The 21925-nt window shown below is 37.1% G+C and overlaps 1 protein-coding gene across 1 annotated transcript in view; it reads left to right on the forward strand.

Moving 5' to 3' along the window:
* LOC127855708 (A-kinase anchor protein 9-like) overlaps positions 1–21925 on the forward strand; it is a 477990-nt gene that overhangs the window by 233766 nt on the left and 222299 nt on the right. The window contains exons 60-67 of the mRNA XM_052391486.1: positions 382–534; positions 1650–1825; positions 3327–3594; positions 4162–4592; positions 4842–4924; positions 5710–6019; positions 6599–6768; positions 11176–11550. Coding sequence (XP_052247446.1) covers positions 382–534; positions 1650–1825; positions 3327–3594; positions 4162–4592; positions 4842–4924; positions 5710–6019; positions 6599–6768; positions 11176–11210 — 1626 coding nt within the window. The 3' untranslated portion in view covers positions 11211–11550. The remainder of the gene's footprint in view (positions 1–381; positions 535–1649; positions 1826–3326; positions 3595–4161; positions 4593–4841; positions 4925–5709; positions 6020–6598; positions 6769–11175; positions 11551–21925) is intronic.

Raw genomic sequence — 21925 nt, forward strand, 5'->3', positions numbered from 1 at the left:
ATGTGTTGAAAGAACTGCATTTTAGGTAATTGACAGTAGCAGGTGCCCGAAGGAGAAGTCATTTTTACCTTAAATCATCGATTTTTCAGGTTTTTTAGTGTTGCCCATTCTTAACCCAGAATTTTGGTCGAATTCATGCTAAAAATAAATATGAAATATTTTGCTTAAATGGTGTTCAAGAACTTGTATCGGTGAACTTGGTTGTATTCACTCATATTCAACTTTAAACATTCAATGAGACGGATTAACAATCTCATAATGCCAATTGTTTTGTTAATGCCTATCTCGCAAGTTGAGTGCACATGCTTATCTGGGATAACACTTTACGCAAAGCACTATGCCCATTTTTCCCAAAACACGGCTAAAATATTCAACTTTCAGCATGAACAAGAGCTAGAGAACCAGCGAAGGTCCAAGAAGATCCAGTCCCTTGAAGAACAGCTTGCAGATAGCCAGGAGCACGAATTGCGCACTGTGCGCGAGCTGGAAAAGCTTAAAATAGATATGCAGACCCCTGTCAGCACTGCAGAAATGGTACGAAGTTATTAGGTGTTAAATCTAGTTTGGATCATAGTAAAGAAATGAAGACGTCTGTTAGCATTGCAGAAATGGTACGAAATTATAAGGTGTCAAATATAGATTGGATCATAGTAAAGAAATGAAGATGTCTGTTAGCATTGCATAAATGGTACGCAGTTATTAGGTGTCAAATATAGCTTGGATCATAGTAAAGAAATGAAGACCTCTGTAAGCACTGCAGGAATGGAATGCAGTTATTAGGTGTCAAATCTTGTTTGGATCGTAGTTAAGAAATGAAAACGTCTGTTAGCACTGCAGAAATGATACGAAGTTATTAGGTGCAAATCTAGTTTGGATCATAGTAAAGAAATGAAGACTTCTTTAAGCACTGCAGAAATGGTACGAATTAATTAGTTATCAAATCCAGTTTGTATTGTCTGTATGAAAATATTTTGTTGAAACAGTCAAAAAGTAATATGTGTAACTAAGAACTCGATGATAACTTGTTGTATACTAATTTTTGTGAGTTACCAATGAAAATTACCCAACATAATCAAATTCATTGAGTTAGTCAGCATCATTCTAAATCAAGTGACCTCTCCGACAAATAGATTATCTTGCAAGTCAACTACAAATGAGTACTTTTGGATTTGTTTTCTGGACCTTGTGAACTTTTAACTGGCTTTGTCACGCCTTTGTGTGAAGTATAAAGGACTTTTACGGAGACATTATTACAGATTCCAAACCTTACTTAGTAACTGAACCTCACTCTGGGAAAACAGGGCTTAATGCATGTGCATAAAATTGTGTTCCAGATTAGCCTGTGCAGCTTGCGCAAGTACAATATTTCATATCTAAATTTTGAAAACAGTATACCATTAGTACGATTAAAGGGAAGTGTTGTTCCTGATTAGCCTGTGCAGACTGCACCGGCTAATCTGGGATGACACTTTGCGCACATGCATTAAGCAGAGTTTTTCCAAGAGTGATCCGAGAATGAGGCTTATTTTAATGGCAGTCATGTTTTACTGGTTCTTTCTGAGGGTTAAAAGACTCTTGCAGAGAATGTATTGCACACTATAAGAGTTAAAATCACATTTAAAGGTCAGTCACATCTCTGTCATACACAGGTCTCCGTTCAGACGTCGCCGCGTAGAGAGGAGCGCACAAATGGTCACAGAGGCCCCGAAGAATCAGAGGTGCGTGAACGGTGCGCTGTGTATCGGTCCCAGCTAGAGTCCATGTGTCAGAGCCTGCACTACCTCGTACTGCGGTGTCGGGAGCAGCTGCACACTGTGTCACAGAGGTACAGTATCAAATATTGTCAATACCGTTTAATTTTGCTGTTGGGTGGTAGATATGTTGAGCATGTGTCAGAGCCATTATCTCATACTGCGATGTCGGAAGCAGCTGCACACTGTAACACAGAGGTACGGTATCAAATATTGGGTAGAATTCCAGAGACCGTATTCACCAACCAATTTTTATGCCCCCTTTCGAAGAAAAGGCGGCATATAGTGATTGGACTGTCCGTCTGTCTGTCTGTCCGTCTTTCCGTCACACTTTGTGTTTAGGTTTCGAAAAATGCTCATAACTTCTATGTCCCTTGAGATAAAGCCTTCATATTTGGTATAAATGTGTATATGGACAAGGCCTTTCCATACACACACAAATTTTGACCCCTGTGACCTTTACCTTCAAGTTATGGTCCGCGTTTAGGTTTCGAAATCTGCGTTTAGGTTTTGAAAAATGCTCATAACTTCTATGTCCCTTGAGATATAACCTTCATATTTGGTATGCATGTGTATATGGACAAGGCCTTTCCATATGCACAAATTTTTTTATCCCTGTGACCTTGACCTTGAACTTAGGGTCCGCGTTTAGTTTTTATAATCGGCGTTTAGGTTTCGAAAAATGCTCATAACTTCTATGTCCCTTGAGATATAACCTTCATATTTGGTATGCAAGTGTATATGGACAAGGCCTTTCCATACGCGCAACAATTTTACCCCTGTGACCTTGACCTTGAACTAAGGGTCCGCGTTTAGGTTTCGAAATCTGTGTTTAGGTTTTGATAAATGCTCATAACTTCTATGTCCCTTGAGATATAACCTTCATATTTGGTATGCATGTGTATATGGACAAGGCCTTTCCATACGCACACAAATTTTGGCCCCTGACCTTGAACTTAGGGTCCGAGTTAAGGTTTTGAAATCTGCGTTTAGGTTTCGAAAAAAGCTCATAACTTTTATCAAGCGTTTATAGGGGGCATAAGTCATCCTATGGTGACAGCTCTTGTTCTTATTATATTTGGAATGTGACCTTTACCCATTAAATAAAGAATTTTAGTGTCAATTAACTTTAAATTGGGTAAAAGTATTATAGCTTGAGTTATAGCTTTTAATTTAATATTGATAAAACATACAGTAAACTAAAAATTCTAAACTAAAAGAGATCGGTGAAATGGAAATGACAACTTGAATCTCTTTCTATATTTAATAGCTCTTTTAAAGAAATTAAAAGTCAAACCATCCATTGAGAATTATGGAACTGGGTTTTTGAAAAAAAGTTTTGTTTTTTTGTCATTTTGGAACATCATGAAGGAATAACATGTATAGTATCAGCCCTTAAAAGACTTTGAGGATGGCCCAAGGGAAGAATGGTGTACAATAAACACCAAAAAAGCAATAAGTTGGTGGAAATGAACCATCAGGATACATATCACTATATTAAACAATATTTTTAGACAGAATGCAAATGTTTTAACCACAAGTTTTTATAAGATAATCTCAATAATTCCTCAACAGTGGCCCCAGAACTTCAGACCTCCGGGACTTTGACGCGCTCCAGAAATCCCTCCGTGACCTGCTGGGTGAGGTCAAACAGCTGCAGGAGATGGAAGGCGACTTCCTGTCGCACCCTGCGAGCTCCGTGAGCGAGCGAATCCTTCGGCACAACGAGGAGCTGACGGGCTTTGTGGCCCGCATGAGCGAGGAGAAGCTTGAGCTACGGAACACGCTGTCCAGACTTGAGGAGGACATCTGGCAGTATCGCCAGCTGAACGCTGAATATGAGGTGAATTGCAGCGGGATTTTTTCTCAGCCTCGTTGTTGGGAAACTGTACGCACAGGCTATTATGTACGCACTACATTTCCACCTGAACTGGATTTGCATTTAAAAAAAGACTTACTATTAAGGAAAAATTCTAGTAAAAAGTGGAAAGTATGGTCCCTTATTAGCCTATGCGGACAGCTCGTGAATTTAGCCCAGTTTTCCCAGAACGGAGCTCGTTTAAAAGGACACAGGTTTTCGTATTTTTTTAAAGATATCATTTAGTGAATTAACTTACAAAAGTGTAATATTTTGAATATTTTTAAATTATTATACTTCACATTTATTATAGTGACAAGGAAAACGATTTTTAAAAATGTGCCTGTCATGGAGTGTAAACCTGTAACCTCAAGAAACAAAAGCCAACTTGCTATTACCAATGCAGGCTTTACAATACAAACACAATTTTATTCCAATTTGGCTCCTAACAATGTTAGTTACTTAAACAACAATTTTTGTATTCTTTGTAAATCTCAAGTGAAAAAATACCATTGAATTTATCAGATTCTTTCAACTTAACCATTGTTACAGGCTAAGCAAAGAAGCAGCGAAGCCACAGACAGCCAACTCAAAGCCCAGCGGGCAGAATGGGCAAAGGAGAAACTGTCGCTCCAGATGGCGCTAAACTCGGCTGAGCGCGAAATAAGTCTTCTCCAGACGGACCTTCGCGTTGAGCGGGAACGACGTGTGGCCGCAGGCATCACTGAAACCCGGGATAATGATAAAATCAAGATCCAGAGACTCTATGGGAAATACCTCCGGGCAGAAAGTTTTAGAAAAGCATTGATCTATCAGAAGAAATACCTGTTGGTACTCCTGGGTGGCTTCCAGGATACGGAAGAGACGACGCTGGCGATGTTGTCACGCATGGGGGCGCTTGATTCCTCGTACCGACCGGGTTCAAGACCTCGGCCCATCACGAAACTGAGGGGTGCAGTACGAGTGGTGATTGCTGTACAGAGGTATAATGTTTTCTTAAGTCTTCAGATACGCACCTTGACCCGTTTGTAGTTCCTTAGAAAATCAATTTAAATTAAAAGACTTTTCTTACAAGATTCAACATTTAGAGGTTCATTTCCAGCCCTGAGATTCTGGTGAGCAGCAAACAGCATAAAACCTGAACAGACTGAGTGTTACTTGTAGGCTGTTCTGGTTTTATGCTGGTTGCATATAGCCATAACTTATTGTAATGTGCAATTTTCCATTTTCAGAATGAAGTTCCTGGTAAAGAAATGGAGAAGGGCTACTAGGGTTGGCTCAGAAGTGGTGGGCGGAAGTGTGGACCAAACCAATGGTGCGTTAGTTTGTTATACCCCAACTATGACATATATATTGGACTCACTTGGTCATGTGGTTCACATCAAGTATGTGGAGTGAAACTACTATCTATCTAGTATATATCTGAATTTGAACTCAAACATCTTTCCTGAGTTATTTGCCCTTGTAAATTGGTGAACAAACATTACTAGGGTTTAAGTCAAGTTAGAGATGCAGCGGTAGTTTCATAAGTTGCATTTGGAACAGGAATTAATTTGCTTTTAATGTCTGTCCCCACCACTATAGACATATTGTTTTTGCCCTGTCTGTTGGTTTGTTTGTTTGTGTGTTTGTTTGCGTCAGACTTTAACATTTTGCTATAACTTTTGCAATATTGAAGATAGCAACTTTATATTTGGCATACATGTGTATCTCATGGAGCTGCATATTTTGAGTGGTGAAAGGTCAAGGTCATCCTTCAAGGTCAAAGGTCAAAAAACAAATCCAAGGGAAGTTATAAGGGAGATAATCATCTGAACCTGCCAAATGATAATTTTTTTTAAATAAATCAAAGCGGCTCAGTAGGGGACATATTGTTTCTGACAAACACATTTCTTGTTTGAGTATGAGATATAATGAAAATCTTTTATGATTGGTACAACTTTTTGTTACCAAACATTTTACAGATTTTTGGTTCATAAAACACATTTTCAGTAGTGAAATAAGTTTTTTATTTTTCATGTCACAATTCGTACAACTGTTTGGTACCTAACATATATCAACTATTTTGTTCAAAACATATTTTTCTCCATTTCAATCCAGGTTATGTGCCCAACGCAGCAAGTTACTCGCCACCACGCCAGAATTCAGCCTCGCGAATTCCCGTCACGCATCACCGATCATCGTCATCACCTCCCACCCAGTCTTCATTCCGCCATCAGTCACCGTCGCGCATGGGGGGACTCGACAGCGGGGACTTCCTGAGTCCGCGCTACGACACGGACTCGTATTCATCCACCTCGTACCAGTCCCCGCCTCTGCAGCAAACTCTGAGTCATGTTCCCTCTACCCCACCCACCAAAGATTACAGTAGCACGACAAAATATACCTCGCCATCATCTGGTGCTAGGAGGTGGGGATTTTACTGTAAAGTCATTACATAACAGTTTTTTATCTATGGAAATTCTGCTCTTATAATCCCCGCCAAAGGCAGAGGGATATAGTTGATATAGTTTTGGCATTGACCATCCGTCGGTCTGTCATAAACTTTTATTTGGATATTAGGGGATATCAATTCAATGAATGTACATGTACTTGAACTTCGTTTTAAAATGTAATACTGACAAAAGTTCAAGTGTGCAAATTTTCTTTTCAAATGGATATTGTATCCACCATGCAAACAAGAGGTCCTGTTTTCTATCCACATTAGGGGCTTCGTAAGGTGGATATTAGGAATATGGTGAAGTAGACAACCAAGACAAATGTCCGCATGTACAAATTATGTAAAGTAAATCTCAGTTTCTTTGTTTTTTGTATGCAAGCATTAAACATGTTTTTGATATATAAGTGTGAAAAGCCAAATTTTTTTTTTTAATCAATAGCCAGAAAAGTAGATAGCTTTGAGTGTGATTAAATATCTTCATTTCTAGAAAAAATCTTATGTTACTTTGTGAGTGCGTTTGAATCATTATTGTTCTATCTGCATTTTCAGAAAAATTCTCATGTCTTCGAGCATTCCGGCCCCAACTCGAGTCCTGGGTGGGAACCAGGTTCGGTTCTCGAGCAGCAATGACGCGGGGGCGGCTGGGTCACTTGGTGAAAGTGATGACTATATAAGTAGGCTAGAGAACTTGCAGAGTCGGCTAGGATCTATACAGAATGGTAGGCTTGTGAGTGATTTTGTGGGCGTGTTTGAAAGTTGTATTCATTAGTATCTATTTGAATTTCATATTTAAAGTTTTATTTAATCACTTTAATCTTAATGATTATTTACTACAAGAATGATTGTATTTGTAAGTTGTATTTTATCAGACATCCAGTCTTGCATGGCGAATAGAACAATCTGGTCCTTATATTGATTCAAATGTCTATTTAAAACTGATCAGTATAGCATCAACAGAAGTGACGGTCTTATTATGCCCCCCTTCGAAGAAGAGGGGGTATATTGCTTTGCTCATGTCGGTCTGTCGGTCCGTCCACCAGGTGGTTGTCAGATGATAACTCAAGAACGCTTGAGCCTAGGATCATGAAACTTCATAGGTACATTGATCATGACTCGGAGATTACCCCTATTGATTTTGAGGTCACTAGGTCAAAGGTGAAGGTTACGGTGACCCGAGATAGTTAAATGGTTTCCGGATGATAACTCAAGACCGCATACGCCTAGGATCATGAAACTTCATGGGTAGATTGATCATGACTCGCAGATGACCCCTATTGATTTTAAGGTCACTAGATCAAAGGTCAAGGTCACAGTGACCCGAAATAGTAAAATGGTTTCTGGATGATAACTCAAGAACGCATACGCCTAGGATCATGAAACTTCATGGGTAGATTGATTTTGAGGTCACTAGGTCAAAGGTCAAGGTCACGGTGACCCGAAATAGTAAAATGGTTTTCGGATGATTACTCAAGAACGCATATGCCTAGGATCATGAAACTTCATAGGTAGATTGATCATGACTCGCAGATGACCCCTATTGATTTTGAGGTCACAAGGTCAAATGTCAAGGTCACGGTGACCCGAAATAGTAAAATGATTTTTGGATGATAACTCAAGAACGCTTTTGCCTAGGATCATGACACTTCATAGGTACATTGATTGTGACTCGAAGGTGACCTCTATTGATTTTCAGGTCACTAGGTCAAAGGTCAAGGTCACAGTGACAAAAAACGTATTCACACAATGGCTGCCACTACAACGGACAGCCCATATGGGGGGCATGCATGTTTTACAAACAGCCCTTGTTTTTAAATTGTTAGGTATAACTGGTTCTAAATATCAATTTTGCTTACTTGAAATACTAGTATTTCATATAATTAATATAATAGAAATTTATTTAAAGCATAATTTTTAGAACAAATTGTCAAAGCTTTGAAAGCCGTTGTGAGAATAAAATTCAAAATGCATTAAAAGTAACCGAGATTGTGTGCATTTATAAGTTGAGTTTTGTTAAAAATGTGAGGTGTTTTAAAGTGCTATTTGTTTTCAGATAGAAAAATGTTGAATATTACATTTTGAGTAAGCTTTTTGCCAGTAAGTGTGAATTTTTTCTGTGGTGTTCATGATTTTTTTTCTATTTTACTATAACAAACTTTACTATTACAAATTACCAGGCAGGCTAGATTATTTGCTAAGGCGCTGGAATACAAATGGGAGAATTGTAGGTTTGATCCTTGGCCCTGCTACTTAACCCTTTCCCCCATAAGAAGCAAAGTGAAAATGGCTTTTGCAACCAGCATAAAACCAGAACAGCCTGTGAATAATTCGCAGTCTGTTCAGGTTTTATGCTGTTTGCTGCTCATCAGTAACTGTAAGGGTTGGAAATGCAGCCTTTAGAACTTGAATTTAGTAAGAAAGGTATTTAATTCAATTTAACTTTTTAAGGGACTACACATGCGTGAAAATATGTATCTAAGTGTTAAAGGGTTAACTTGTATGGGAATTGGTAATGAAATCATTTCTACGGACATTCTTTCCTTACCCCTGATTCAAGTTGTAAATTTGTCAGTTAGAGCAATAAGTATTTGCACTTAGTACTGGTGATCCAGCTAAACTAGGAAAAGTGTGAGTTGGTAAACTGACCGCGCTGATATACTGTTGAAAAGGGCAAAAATACGCACACACAAAAAACTGTAACAATTCTTACTTTGAAATTTCACTTGCTCTTGTTATTGCTTCATTAAAACGACAATTTGGACTTTGGGACAATTTTTATTAATATTTGAACATGCCCAATAAAAAATTATGTAGAATTTTGTAGAATTGTTTAATCTTTTTAAACAACACAAAAGCTACTAATATGCATGATGTTCTTTAATTTTCCCGTTAGATGTATGAAGTGGTTGATTGTGTATTTATGGTCCTAATATAGTATTCTAAATTTTTATTTTTAACCTGAAAATATAGAATTCATTTCAAAATGTTATCCTATAAAGTTTTAAGATGAAACAGTGATTGGCAGAAGAACATTCAAGATTTTATTATTAAATTAAAATTCCTGTCCTGTAGGGCATTGAACAATTGTTACTGGTAAAGTATAACTATAGAGTGATTGGTCGTAGAGTATTTTGTAGAGGATTAACAGTGGAGGCTGTAGATTAACAGAGATATCTTTGTGGCAGGGGAAACTTAATCTGGTGGCTTAGGTAGAAATATTTCTGCTTTATATGCTAGAATTTATTTTCTGAAAAAACAAGTACCAAGAAACTCTTAACGTAATATGTGGAAAAGAGTTAAAGAAGAAACAATTAATGTTGACTTAATTCCTGCTTGTTCTTTCCTAGCAGTTTATGTGATTTTTGTTTAAGGCTAACTTATTTAATTGTTTGTCGGTACATAGCTAGTTTATGTTAATTGTGCTTATTTAATTAACAGTATTTATTGAAATGATACATAAACGAATATACTGGTGTTCCTATCTTAATATCCGTAGTATTTCATCTTTAAATTTCAGATACAAAAGCTTGGAGAATATTTCTAAGTTGTAAGAAAGTGTATTATAGGTAAAATGAGTTAACTGAGTTCTCACTCACCACTTGAACTATTACCCTCAAAACACCTAAACCTCCCAAGATCACTTCAAATGTTGTTCACAAGATCAGTGATTACATATTATTGATATTTTATAAATTTAGATTGGGATGAATTGGTGCAAGTAATCCTGTTTTCAGCTGATTTTTCCATTTTCAAATAAATAAATATTGAATATGAAGCAATACGTTTATGTTTAACATCATGAATTGTTCGATAATTACGTAAAAGTAAATCAAATAAAGAGGGCAAATTTAGCTTCCTCCCCCATTATTGTTTGTACAATTCAAACCATAATCCCACTTTGCTAACACAATTTATATACAAGTGTAGTTTCATTGGTGAAATAATTAAAAGTATTTGATGGCAAATGGTGAATAAAAAAAATGCTTCAGACAAATGTTTTAATCATTAGTGATTACTTAATTGGCAGCTTACTGTGTGACTACTAGTAATCGCCTAAGACAAATTTCTAGTTTATAGCCCATGTTTATTTAGTCACTGTCAGAGTAACTGTGAGTCGAACATGTTTAACTTTTTATGCCTCCTTTTCGAAGAAAAGGTGGCATATAGTGATCGGACTGTCCGTCTGTCTGTCTTTCCGTCACACTTTGCGTTTAGGTTTCCAAAAATGCTCATACTTTCTATGTCCCTTGAGATATAACCTTCATATTTGGTATGCATGTGTATATGGACAAGGCCTTTCCATACGCACACAACTTTTTACCCCTGTGACCTTGACCTTGAACTTAGGGTCAGCGTTTAGGTTTCAAAATCTACGTTTAGGTTTCGTAAAATGCTCATAACTTCTATGTCCCTTGAGATATAACCTTCATATTTGGTATGCATGTGTATATGGACAAGGCCTTTCCATACGCAGAAACATTTTTACCCCTGTGACCTTGACCTTGAAGTTAGGGTCCTCGTTTAGGTTTCGAAAAATGCTCATACCTTCTATGTCCCTTTAGATATAACCTTCATATTTGGTATGCATGTGTATATGGACAAGGCCTTTCCATATGCACAACATTTTTTACTCCTGTGACCTTTACCTTGAACTTAGGGCCCGCGTTTAGGTTTCGAAATATGCTTTTAGGTTTTGAAAAATGCTCATAACTTCTATGTCACTTGAGATATAACCTTCATATTTGGTATGCATGTGTATAAGGACAAGGCCTTTCCATATGCACACAAATTTTTACCCCTGTGACCTTGACCTTGAACTTAGGGTCTGCGTTTAGGTTTCGAAATCTGTGTTTAGGTTATGAAAAAAGCTCATAACTTCTATCAAGCGTTTATAGGGGGCATAAGTCATCCTATGGTGACAGCTCTTGTTTAGTGCTGGAACCGAATTTTGAAGGCCTTTGCAAACTGTTTGGATCCAGATGAGACGCCACAATACGTGGCGTCTCATCAGGATCCAAACTGTTTGCTATTCTTATAGTATTCTTTGAAAAAAATCTAAGAAAATTTTAGCAGACGACAAATTTCCCAACATGCAATGGGTTAATAATGCTATGAATAATGCTTTGCAGGTAAAAGAAGCAGCTTACGCCAGGCCTGGAGATAGATGTGTTCAGAGAAACAGCGCTTGCCAACAGATGCTAGATTACGACCCAGATCCAGTAAAAATATTGTTTGCCTAGCGACAGAGCATATTAAAAAACTACTGCAGTGGCTTAACAACAGAGGATTATATGCCAGTTAGTATTTGGTCGCTAAGCAATGAAAGACAACCCAGTAAGGTTGCCATGAAGTTGCCAGTCATAACAGTTTTTTGGTAACTAAGGAAGTTGAGTGTTGATAACACTGTAACTAAGGAAGTTGAGTGCTGAATACTTGGTTACCAAGAATGTTGAAATTTGATGACTTGGTTAGCATGGCAGTTGAGTGTTGACCAAAGGAGTTAGGTGCTGGTAACCATAATTTGGAATAAATTTGGTTACCATGGAATTAGTGCATCTACTAGGAACAAAACTGAAGAAATGCTACATAGTTGTGAGTACTGGGACAATTTTTGACTGGGGAAATTATATTAAATATGTGAAAGGAAATAGTGTAAGTTTGAACACTTTATATGTATGCAGAGTTAGATTTAGAAAAGCGTGTTTATTATTTTTGTAGGTAGTGAATTTGTTAATAAAACAGACTGTGATATTTTTTTCAATAGCACGGCTGCTCACAGGTTTTATTTGATTTGTGATCAATAACATTGGCCTTGTTTTAAAGAGGTGACGGAGATTTTTTTAATTGTGTGGTTCAAATTTGGTTTGAATTTGAAATGCACTAGAAGGTATTAATTACATTGACTTACATTCATATTGTCCTGTGATTTTGCTGGTAATTTTTGGCCTATATTTGGGACCAAAAGTTTTATGTGTGTGCAAACAAATGAATACTATGTACATGACATGACTCTGTAGATTAAAAAAATTGCCTTTACTGCCAAGTTTTATGCCATATAATATGCATCATATTTATTTTCATTAAGCATGTTTTGAATTGTGGCTTTAATATACAAGTATGTTAATTTCATAATTATTTATCAAAATGATGCAAGTTGAATACATGTCGTGTACAATTTATCATATTAATCAAACTGAACCGTCCATATTTCTCTGATGTATATAATTATTATGTCAATATGTGTCACTGAAAACCAGAATTTTTCGTAATTAATATAACATAGCGTGTAAATAAATTATATGCCTGTAAGAAAAGCAAGTTAGTGTTATGTGTGTGTGAATAATAGGCAGTATTTATTATAAAATTCTGATTATGCATTTGGTTTTGCTTCATGATGAATTTAATGTTTGATTATAAAAAACAACACCTTATAGTTCTTGTTACAAAACTCAAAGTACTTAGTGAGAAAGGCCTAGATAATAAGATATTCATATTATGTTTAGTAATAATTCTTCAAAGTTATTTAATATTTATATTTCTTGTTGTACTGTACATTCAGCCTATTCAGTATAATTATTTAATTTATTTTAATACTTAATTTCTTGATTTTAACGTTTAAATGTAAGCCAACATGTTACAGTTCATGAGTTATTAAATGTTAAATGTGTTGTTTTAATGTGTGTGTTGCATTGTTGTTTACCATCTTGTCATCTGTAAATAATAGTTCGTGTACATTTTAAATGGATACTATATTTCCTTAGTGATTAAAAGATGAAAACTGATGGGTGTTGTGTGATTTCAATGAGTTTTGTTGTTTTTTCTGTTATTATAAAGAGCATACTTAGGTAGGAAGTGGTCGTGGTTGTAGTGGTAGTGAAATATCACGCATGGATTTATTGGTCACAGTTTGGTATAATGACAAATACAAAAATAATTGCCTTAGATTATAAAATGGTTTCCGGATGATAACTCGAGAACGCTTAGGCCTAGGATCATGAAACTTCAAAGGTACATTGATCATGACTGGCAGATGACCCCTATTGATTTTCAGGTCAAAGGTCAAGGTCACAGTGACTCGAAGTAGTAAAATGGTTTCCGGATGATAACTCAAGAATGCTAAGGCCTAGGATCATGAAACTTCATAGGTACATTGATCATGATTGGCAGATGACCCCTATTGATTTTCAGGTCACTAGGTCAAATGTCAAGGTCACAGTGACTCGAAATAGAAAAATGGTTTCCAGATGATAACTCAAGAATGCTAACGCCTAGGATCATGAAACTTCATAGGTACATTGATCACGACTGGCAGATGACCCCTATTGATTTTCAGGTCACTAGGTAAAAGGTCAAGGTCACAGTGACTCGAAACAGTAAAATGGTTTCCGGATGATAACTCACGAATTCTTACGCCTAGGATCATGAAACTTCATAGGTACATTGATCATGACTGGCAGATGACCCCTCATTGATTTTCAGGTCAAAGGTCAAGGTCACAGTGACAAAAAACGTATTCACACAATGGCTGCCTCTACAACTAACAGCCCATATGGGGGGCATGCATGTTTTTCAAGCAGCCCTTGTTTATTAAACGAGTTCAGGAATTTTGTTAGATTATAATAAAGAATGTATATTGAATAAGCGAAAAAACACCCCTTTAAAAAAAATATTGACTCGTTAACCGATAATCATCATTCAAAATCTGCATAATAATACAGCGTTTGTTACGCTTTTCCTCAATATTTTGGAGAGAAAAACGTCAATTACATTTAGTGTAACGTATGTTTCACTCGATATCACGAGAGCCTGCTTCGCGCGCTGGAAGCGTTGTAGCTTTTTCCAGAAACCTATAATGGGTCCCTTCTTTTGCTAACAGACGGATTCGAATTCCGGGACAGGCAATTATGTTTAACTTACGTTCTTGCCATTATAAGTAAAGACTATTCAAACCATTATAGATTTGTTAGTATAACTATATTAAGACACGATTTTTCAAAAATACGAAACTCAGTTAACGAGTTCCTTTAACGACATAATGCATGCATGGACTCTCACAAAAGGTAAGGTTTGTGGTCCATGAAACAGTTGCACTATTAGTGACGTTATGTTATGGTTTTACTATTGCATTGATACATTACATTTTTCACCAACAGTCCACATTGCCTGGATAGATATCGGAGATCACAAGACGGACGTAACGGCGGTCAATTCTATCTATCTCGTAGTACTGCCTCACGCCTCTCGCGAGTATTATGGGCAGGGTGCGCGTCGGCTGTTAGTAAAGTAAAAGAGTCAAAGCTGAGAAAGATATCTTTCAGCAAAGTAAGAATTTGTACAATAACAAGGAGAGTGTTGTTAGGTGGTTAGGAGATTTAAAAGTCATATAGTATACAAGGGATAAAATGGATAAAAACAATTCCCATGGATTTAGTGGCTGAGTTGTGCTTACTGACTGCTTGAAGCTCTCAAGATCAGGCAGCATTGCGACGGGGTGGGGTAACCTGTTCAATAGGACTGTGGTGTGGGGGAAGAAAGAGTACTTAAAATAATCGTAACCTGTGTGGACTTGACGGAGACTGAGGGGATGCATGTGTCTGTTTAACCTGGTTGGGACTTCAAGATAAGATGGGAGGGATATGACCACTAGATGACTTTGTAGAAAAGGACGAGTTTGACATCTATGCGTCTGTTCTCGAGGGTGCGCCAGTTGAGTGTGTTTTGCAGATGTGTGACACTGATGTAATGAGAGTAGTCATTTTTGACCCATCGGACTGCTTGCCGCTGAATCATTTCTATGTTGTGATTGTTGGCCTGAGTGTGTGGTGACCATACGGGGGAAGCATATTCAAGTTGGGGACGTACTAGTGTTTGATATGATAGTGATTTGACTTTTTCATGTTTTGTCTTGCTGTTACGTTTGAGGAAACCTAATGTTTTGTTTGCATTTGTTGTGATCCAGGAGATATGTGTGTTCCAACTTAAATCATGGCAAATGTCAACACCAAGGTATTTTGCGTCCTTACCTGGGGATAGGATTTGACCATGGAGTTTGTATTGGTACGCAACGAGCTTACGATTCCGTGTGACATGGAGAATCTGGCACTTGCCAGGGTTAAACTCCATGTCCAAAAGCTCCTCCCATTTCTCTAGTTTACGGAGATCGTCTTCTAACCTTTGGCAGTCCGCCTCGGATGTCACTGTAAGATAGATGGAAGTGTCATCAGCGAAGAGGCGTACTTGGGATGTAACAAGGGAAGGGAGGTCATTTACGTATAGGAGGAAGAGGAAAGGGCCGAGAACAGATCCCTGGGGCACTCCAGAGGTAACCGGGACTTGGTCAGACTTAATACCATCGACTACAACTGATTGGGATCTGCCAATTAGGAAGGACGCCAGGGAAACGACATCATCAGTCTCTGACGTCAGAATTAACATTTATCAATACGAGGAAAAAGTTAATTATGGCGATTATGAAAATACGCTTGTGTTGCAGACTATTATGTTCGAATTAACGATTTGTACATTTTTGTTACAACCAAAGATCTATCAAGTTTATTGATATTTCTTTGTGACAACAAACGCTGGAAACAACATCACCAAAGCTCATAAAACGCGGTTAATAGATTTACCGAAAGCGCGCAAAGTAACGAAAGCGCAGGGTAATTACAGAAAGTGCACTGTCAAAAGTTAACAATTAATATAATCAGTATACCAAATAAATTTTATATTAAAGAATAACCTGAAACTTTTAAAACAAGCATTTTTCATGGACAATATCGAACAAATGCAATTGTGAGCGCGCTACAAAATGGCAATTAATGATGTCGCCTAACGCATCGATGGCGTTTCTCAAATGGAAGCTATGAATACAAATAATAATAATCCGGACAAACTTATCAAATATGTTCATATGTGTTATTATGTGAAATATTGCGTTGTATTCAACATCTCAACATATAAATGTTTTCTATCTCGCCATTTCTTATTTATAACGAGTTTGTAAATCAAATGAATATAATCATCACTGGTGCAATCGCTATCGAGTATATACATGTTAGTGGAGAGTAAGCAATGCATATTCATGTCCATGCAGCGATGCTTATAAATAAAGTATACTATTCACCGTTCGTTAAGATTTATTATGATTTCTATGGTTCGTAAACCATTTAAGTAAAATCACATTCCAACTTTGCCGAAAAAACACAAGTCCTAAAACTGTTTCCATACATAAATAACGTATATCAAAAATGTATACATGTAATTTGAAAACATGTTTCAATACTATTTCGTATGTTAAAGAGGCACACCTCAAAAAAATATTTACAGATAGCGTTAAAGATACACTATTACACAGTTTTCATTAAACAATAGTGCATATAACGGTAATGAGTCGTCACAACATGAAATTAAATACCTGCTTAAGAAAGAACTTTTTTTTTCGCATGCATTTTGTATCAGAAAGTCAAACATATTTTTAATGACAATAGAAAAATTGGCATTCACCTATGAAAACAAAGTGTATGTGTTTAACGTGGATTAACAGGTAATGGCAGCTCCGAAGCCAGAGGCATATTTGAGCAGAGTCAGTCTGATGAGGGCGCTCTCATGGAACGTTGTGTTTACATACAACCTATGGTGCGTTTTGGTGGCCACTTGGCCTTGTTTAATCCATGGTTATCATTACATATTATTTAGCCATAATGTCCGTTTGTATATTTCACGAAGTTAGCATCGAGAAACACTTAGTAACGTAATTGCATTCATCTGTATTTGGTGTTTGGTGTTTTTAACCTGATATTTTCATGAAGATTAATGTGCGTATTCATTTTCGTGAAGAAAATTAGCAAATTACTTCCATGGCGATAGAACATAGAAGAATTAATAGTTGGGTAACGGGGGATAATGCAAGTACAGGAGACGCTGTTCCGGAGAAGATCGACATAAAGGCCCGATGTGAAGCACCTAGTACACTGCTGTAGACGATACGTGGGCAAGGCATGGCGGAAATCGAATCTACAGATCTTGATTGTGAAGCCTGTTCAGTGCCACTTGGCGGCAGATCCACTACTTTGGGAGAAAACATAAAAACCATAAAAACCGAAAATAGTGATTATGGTTTCGGGCGATTTTGAAGTTAAATCCGATGTTTGGCTCAATGATGGCGTCTTTACAGATACAATTTGTTAGGAACACATACAGTTTGAACAGACGCAGAAGAATTCCGTATGACCACATAGAACAGCTCGAGAATCAGCGGTGACCAAACAGCTTACCGATTAAAATAAGGTCCGATTAACTGACATTAACCTTTTTTACATCGCGAAAATGTGCGACATCTTTATTTGCCCAGTGAAAGCCCTGTTTGTGGATAGATATTCTTTAATAACAAAAAATGAACAACCAATTAAACAAAAATACCCTTAAAATTTCACCCCTATTCCCGTCGGAAAGTAAAAGAACAATTCAATACAATTATAAAATTTAACACTCTTTAAAGTCACTGACACTGTTCTCATGTTCAACACAAACACTTAAAAGTCTTGATTTAAAACATCACGTTGTTGGAGTACATTAAAAATTGTCAAAGAAATCTAGAATGCAATCTCATCGGTCATATATTCCGACGCTTTTACACTAATTTTATAATATAATCCATCCTTAAATCACAAATACGTCATACTTTAATACAACTGAGTTTAACAATGTCCAACATTTAATTCGTCATTGAATTATGCAATCAAATGATTTTCTTAGTAGGCAAGCGCGTACAGTTCGGCGATATGTTTTGAAATGAGTAAAGGAAAAAACAATAGAAATGGTGTTATAGATTAATAACTTTAGCCTATCATTGTTATACTTTATATTGATTTGAAGTATACATTCAATGCATGTTAAGATTGAAATTTAAGAACAAACGAAATAGTAAGCTGATACAGTTAAACGAGTTAAATCGTCTACACGTTTTAACTACATGTGACTTTAAACCGGAAATAACTGCCAACAAATAGTCCTAGTCCTGTAGTAGCTGTGTAAAGGCTAGCAGGCATGTAAAGCACATGTTTACACGATACCGATCTGGAAGGATTTTATTTTATGTTTTTGTTTTAGTATTTTATTTTGAAAAGTAGTATCATGCTATTTTATATTGTGAAAACCTATCTGTGACTGACATGTGTGTTGTATTGTGAAAAAATAAACACCAAAATATTAGTATCCATGATAAAAGGGAAATCGTTTAATTAACTAGCCACACATGTGTGACGTATGAAAGCCAGAATAGGCTACCGACAATTGCCAGTTTGCTATAAATAATAAAGTGTGACTTCAATTTTCAATCGAAATGTATCTTGGTTTGATGTTCCGTTTACAAGACTCAATGATTTTTTTAAAGATCCGCGTAATGCGAAAATGGGTATTATGCAATATGCTGCCAGCGTGACTGCAGCACAGCCTGTGCATCCGCGCAGTCTTGTCAGAATATGCATACTGAATAGGCTACTCGGGAGATATCACGATACATTTCGTGATTTTGTTATAGCGGAAAGCGTAGCCCCTGACCAGACTGCGTAAGTGCGCAGGCTGGGCTTAAGCTACGCTTTCCGCATATGCCATAAAGACCCACTTTCGCATGACGCGGATGTAACCGTGTTATTTGAATGTGTGGAAAGAAAACTGCGTCTTATTTAAATATCAACATACCACATGGTTCGATGACGATGAAATAAATTCATAATAAACCATGTGATGTGATCTCACGTAGTAAACTGTGTTTGTATTTTCGAACACTGTTATGTGGTTTAATATTCGTTCACTTCATTACAAACATTTCATGCAGTGGATATGCGACTATTGAGTGAAAAAAGAGCACAGCAATACTAAAACCTTTGTTTTTAATTTAATGACTTAGAAAAATCAATTTTCTACCTTTATTTCAAAGTCAGGATATACGCCGAATATCTTTAAAAGAAGATATTTCTTGTTTTCTTTTCTGGTAGTATATTCGGGGTTGTTTACATTAATTCATGTTTACATAATTCACAACAACCGACTGACGTACGGTAGCATGTCAACCGCATCATTCGCAGATCCACTTCTGTCGTTATTTAAATTAATAAACGTACGTCAAATGTGAGATACCCTTGCGTTAGCCTAACGGTGTCCGAGCTGCCTTCACAAAGTTTCATCAAATGAATGTATTTGTCCTGCGTTCTTGCGTGCGTCTAGTCTGCGGGTCTGATAAGTGGGTTGTGACGAAATGGATCGCGACCGGTAGGTCAATGTCACGTTTATATTTATATATATTTTACGCTTACATGTATACATGTAATGAACTACTAATAGGGCATGCATTTCAATCTTTAAAACAGTATAAATGTACCGATGTGAATGTGAGGGTCGTCGCGCATGCATGATTATTGCAAAGGAAATTCACTAAAAGATGAATCGAGTTTACCGCCGCCCGTAAAATAAAGGCCTTTGGATGACTGTACCGGTGGCCGCCCGATACCTTGACGATAATATATGTATCCCGGAAAAGGAACTTTTTGGAAAAACACACTAATCTGCAGGTACAAATAAAGATGTCCCATTTATAATCCTTTCTAAGTCACACACCGTATGAATCGTTATTATTTAAAGTACCGGTAAGCTATCTTTTGTTTAATTGGTTGAAATAATGGACCAGCGTTGTTTGTACCGGGTTGATTAGTGGGGTTTTCTAAACTCTTGCTTTTCATGTATCAGTCTATTGAACATTGCTCAGTGCCTTTCGTTGCATAATTTGTCGCCACGATCTTATTCGAAATTGGACGATGTTTTAACAGTATACAACCTACGTCCGATCAAACAAAAATACCATCGACGATCTGACAGTGTGCGGCCAAACTAAAAAATATATATCACTAGGCGTGTGTTAACGTTTAAAGGATTCGTTAAACTTCGACTGGTGCCATCCAAATATCATTCAGAAATTCTTTTTATATACTAATTATACGTTACATACACTTTCAAGCCTAGGATTAGCTCATAGGACTACAGTTAATGCAGACTTAAAATCACAAAATGTGTAAAGTATTCTTTCTTTTAAATCATACATTATCAGTTCGACACAATGCTTCAGTTGTGCGAATAAGCTGATAATTGCTGTATTAAATACAATTGACAGTGCCCATCTTTGCATCACTACTTTACTTTTTTATTTGAGCTAGTGGCACGTTACACCTTTCTGAGATGTGATCAGGTGGTTTATCAAGGTGTGAAACTTGATCAGGTTGATCAATGGTTGTTGTGATATTGAAATAAATGGATATGCAGTTCGCCTGATAAGGTAAATGTAAATGTTTATTACTTATTACTTATTTGCGTATGCTTTGCAATTGTGAAAGTGCTTGTAAGTGTGATTAGTGTTAAAAAGTTTGGTTGACGAAAATGAAAAAAATACACATGTATCATGTAAAACGAAAAAGAACGAAAAAATAATTTGTTGACTAAAATACCGCTAAAAGTATTGAAAACAACGAGTATATTACCGAATTTAAGCAGAACATAAACATCCATTTATATGTTTGTTGTTTCCACATGAAAGCGATAGCCATTTAAAAATGCACTCGTGCGCCCAAAAGTGTATGAATACTTTGACGGAATCCACTCCTTTTGAACTTTCAAAACTGACAGTTTTTATCGTATATATAAGGTTGTCCCGCTGCAACTAATTTGGAAAAATAGTGGTTTGTGGTTTGGAACACTTTAAAACTTGAATCAATAGATTTCGACAAAATATATTGGCGACATGTCCTTTGTCTGTATTTAATATACGTCGTGGGTGTCATTTCTAACATCTTTTTCGAACAGCTGTCCGTTTATTTGGATACAGACAGTAACTCGCGATGGGATCGGATACAGCGTGACCAACTGCTGGAGGTCACAGTAAAAATATCGAAGTATGGATCGTTGAAATGTCAACTCTGCCACTGCTGTAATAACAAAGATAAGTGATAATATATCTGTTTGAAATTGACGTTAGACAGGTATGATAAAAGAGACATTTGTGATGTGCGATTGAGTTCCTATGGTAAGCAGTACTGCTGTTGGTACGCAGAAAGACAACACTGTCCATTCGACTTGATTTCTAGAGCTAGGACGTTTTAATGGTGTTGACGCTCTGTCCGTGTGTCTGTCTGCTCAAACTCTGGCAAGGCTCCTCAGTTTTACTGCGAGGGACACACTTTTTTGCCCGCTAGCGTAAACACTGACGCGGGTCGACGGTGCTGGTACAGCGAGTCCGAGTCAGCGTAAGCATTGTTAAAACGGCTTAGCTCTTAAAATCGAGTCTACTCGATAGCGTTTTCGTTCTGTTTTCCAACAGCAATACGGTTAACTAAAGGCAGTAACTAAGGTCTTACATCATCTTATCCCCTTTTTCAGTGCAGCTGTTTAACGTTAACTCTGACATTTTCTTGCAAATGGACGTATTCAAATTTACCTACCGGTATATATGATAATACGTGTTTATTTTATTTATCTGTTATCGCCCCTTAATATTATCGTTGGTTAAAATGATACTAGAGTATATTTTCGATAAAGTAGTTTTTTAAATTTATTTTCATTTCAGTTTACAGTTCGTGTCAGATGGGACTCTTTCACGATCCGGTTCCACTGCTGGAGAAGGATGGCGCAACGTTTACGGATGCCACGATGATTCTTCAATTTAGCCGATGGTGGTGGTGCTGGTGGTGATGATGGTGGTGTTGATGGTGGTTGTGTTGATGGTGGCGGTGATATTGGTGGTGATGGTGGTGGTGATGGTGGTGATTTGGTGTCGGTGGTTGTGATGGTGATGCTGATGGTGGTGGTCGTGGTTATAATGATGTTGATGGTGGT

The sequence above is a fragment of the Dreissena polymorpha genome, chromosome 13 (genome assembly GCF_020536995.1).
Source record: "Dreissena polymorpha isolate Duluth1 chromosome 13, UMN_Dpol_1.0, whole genome shotgun sequence".
NCBI lineage: Eukaryota > Metazoa > Mollusca > Bivalvia > Myida > Dreissenidae > Dreissena > Dreissena polymorpha.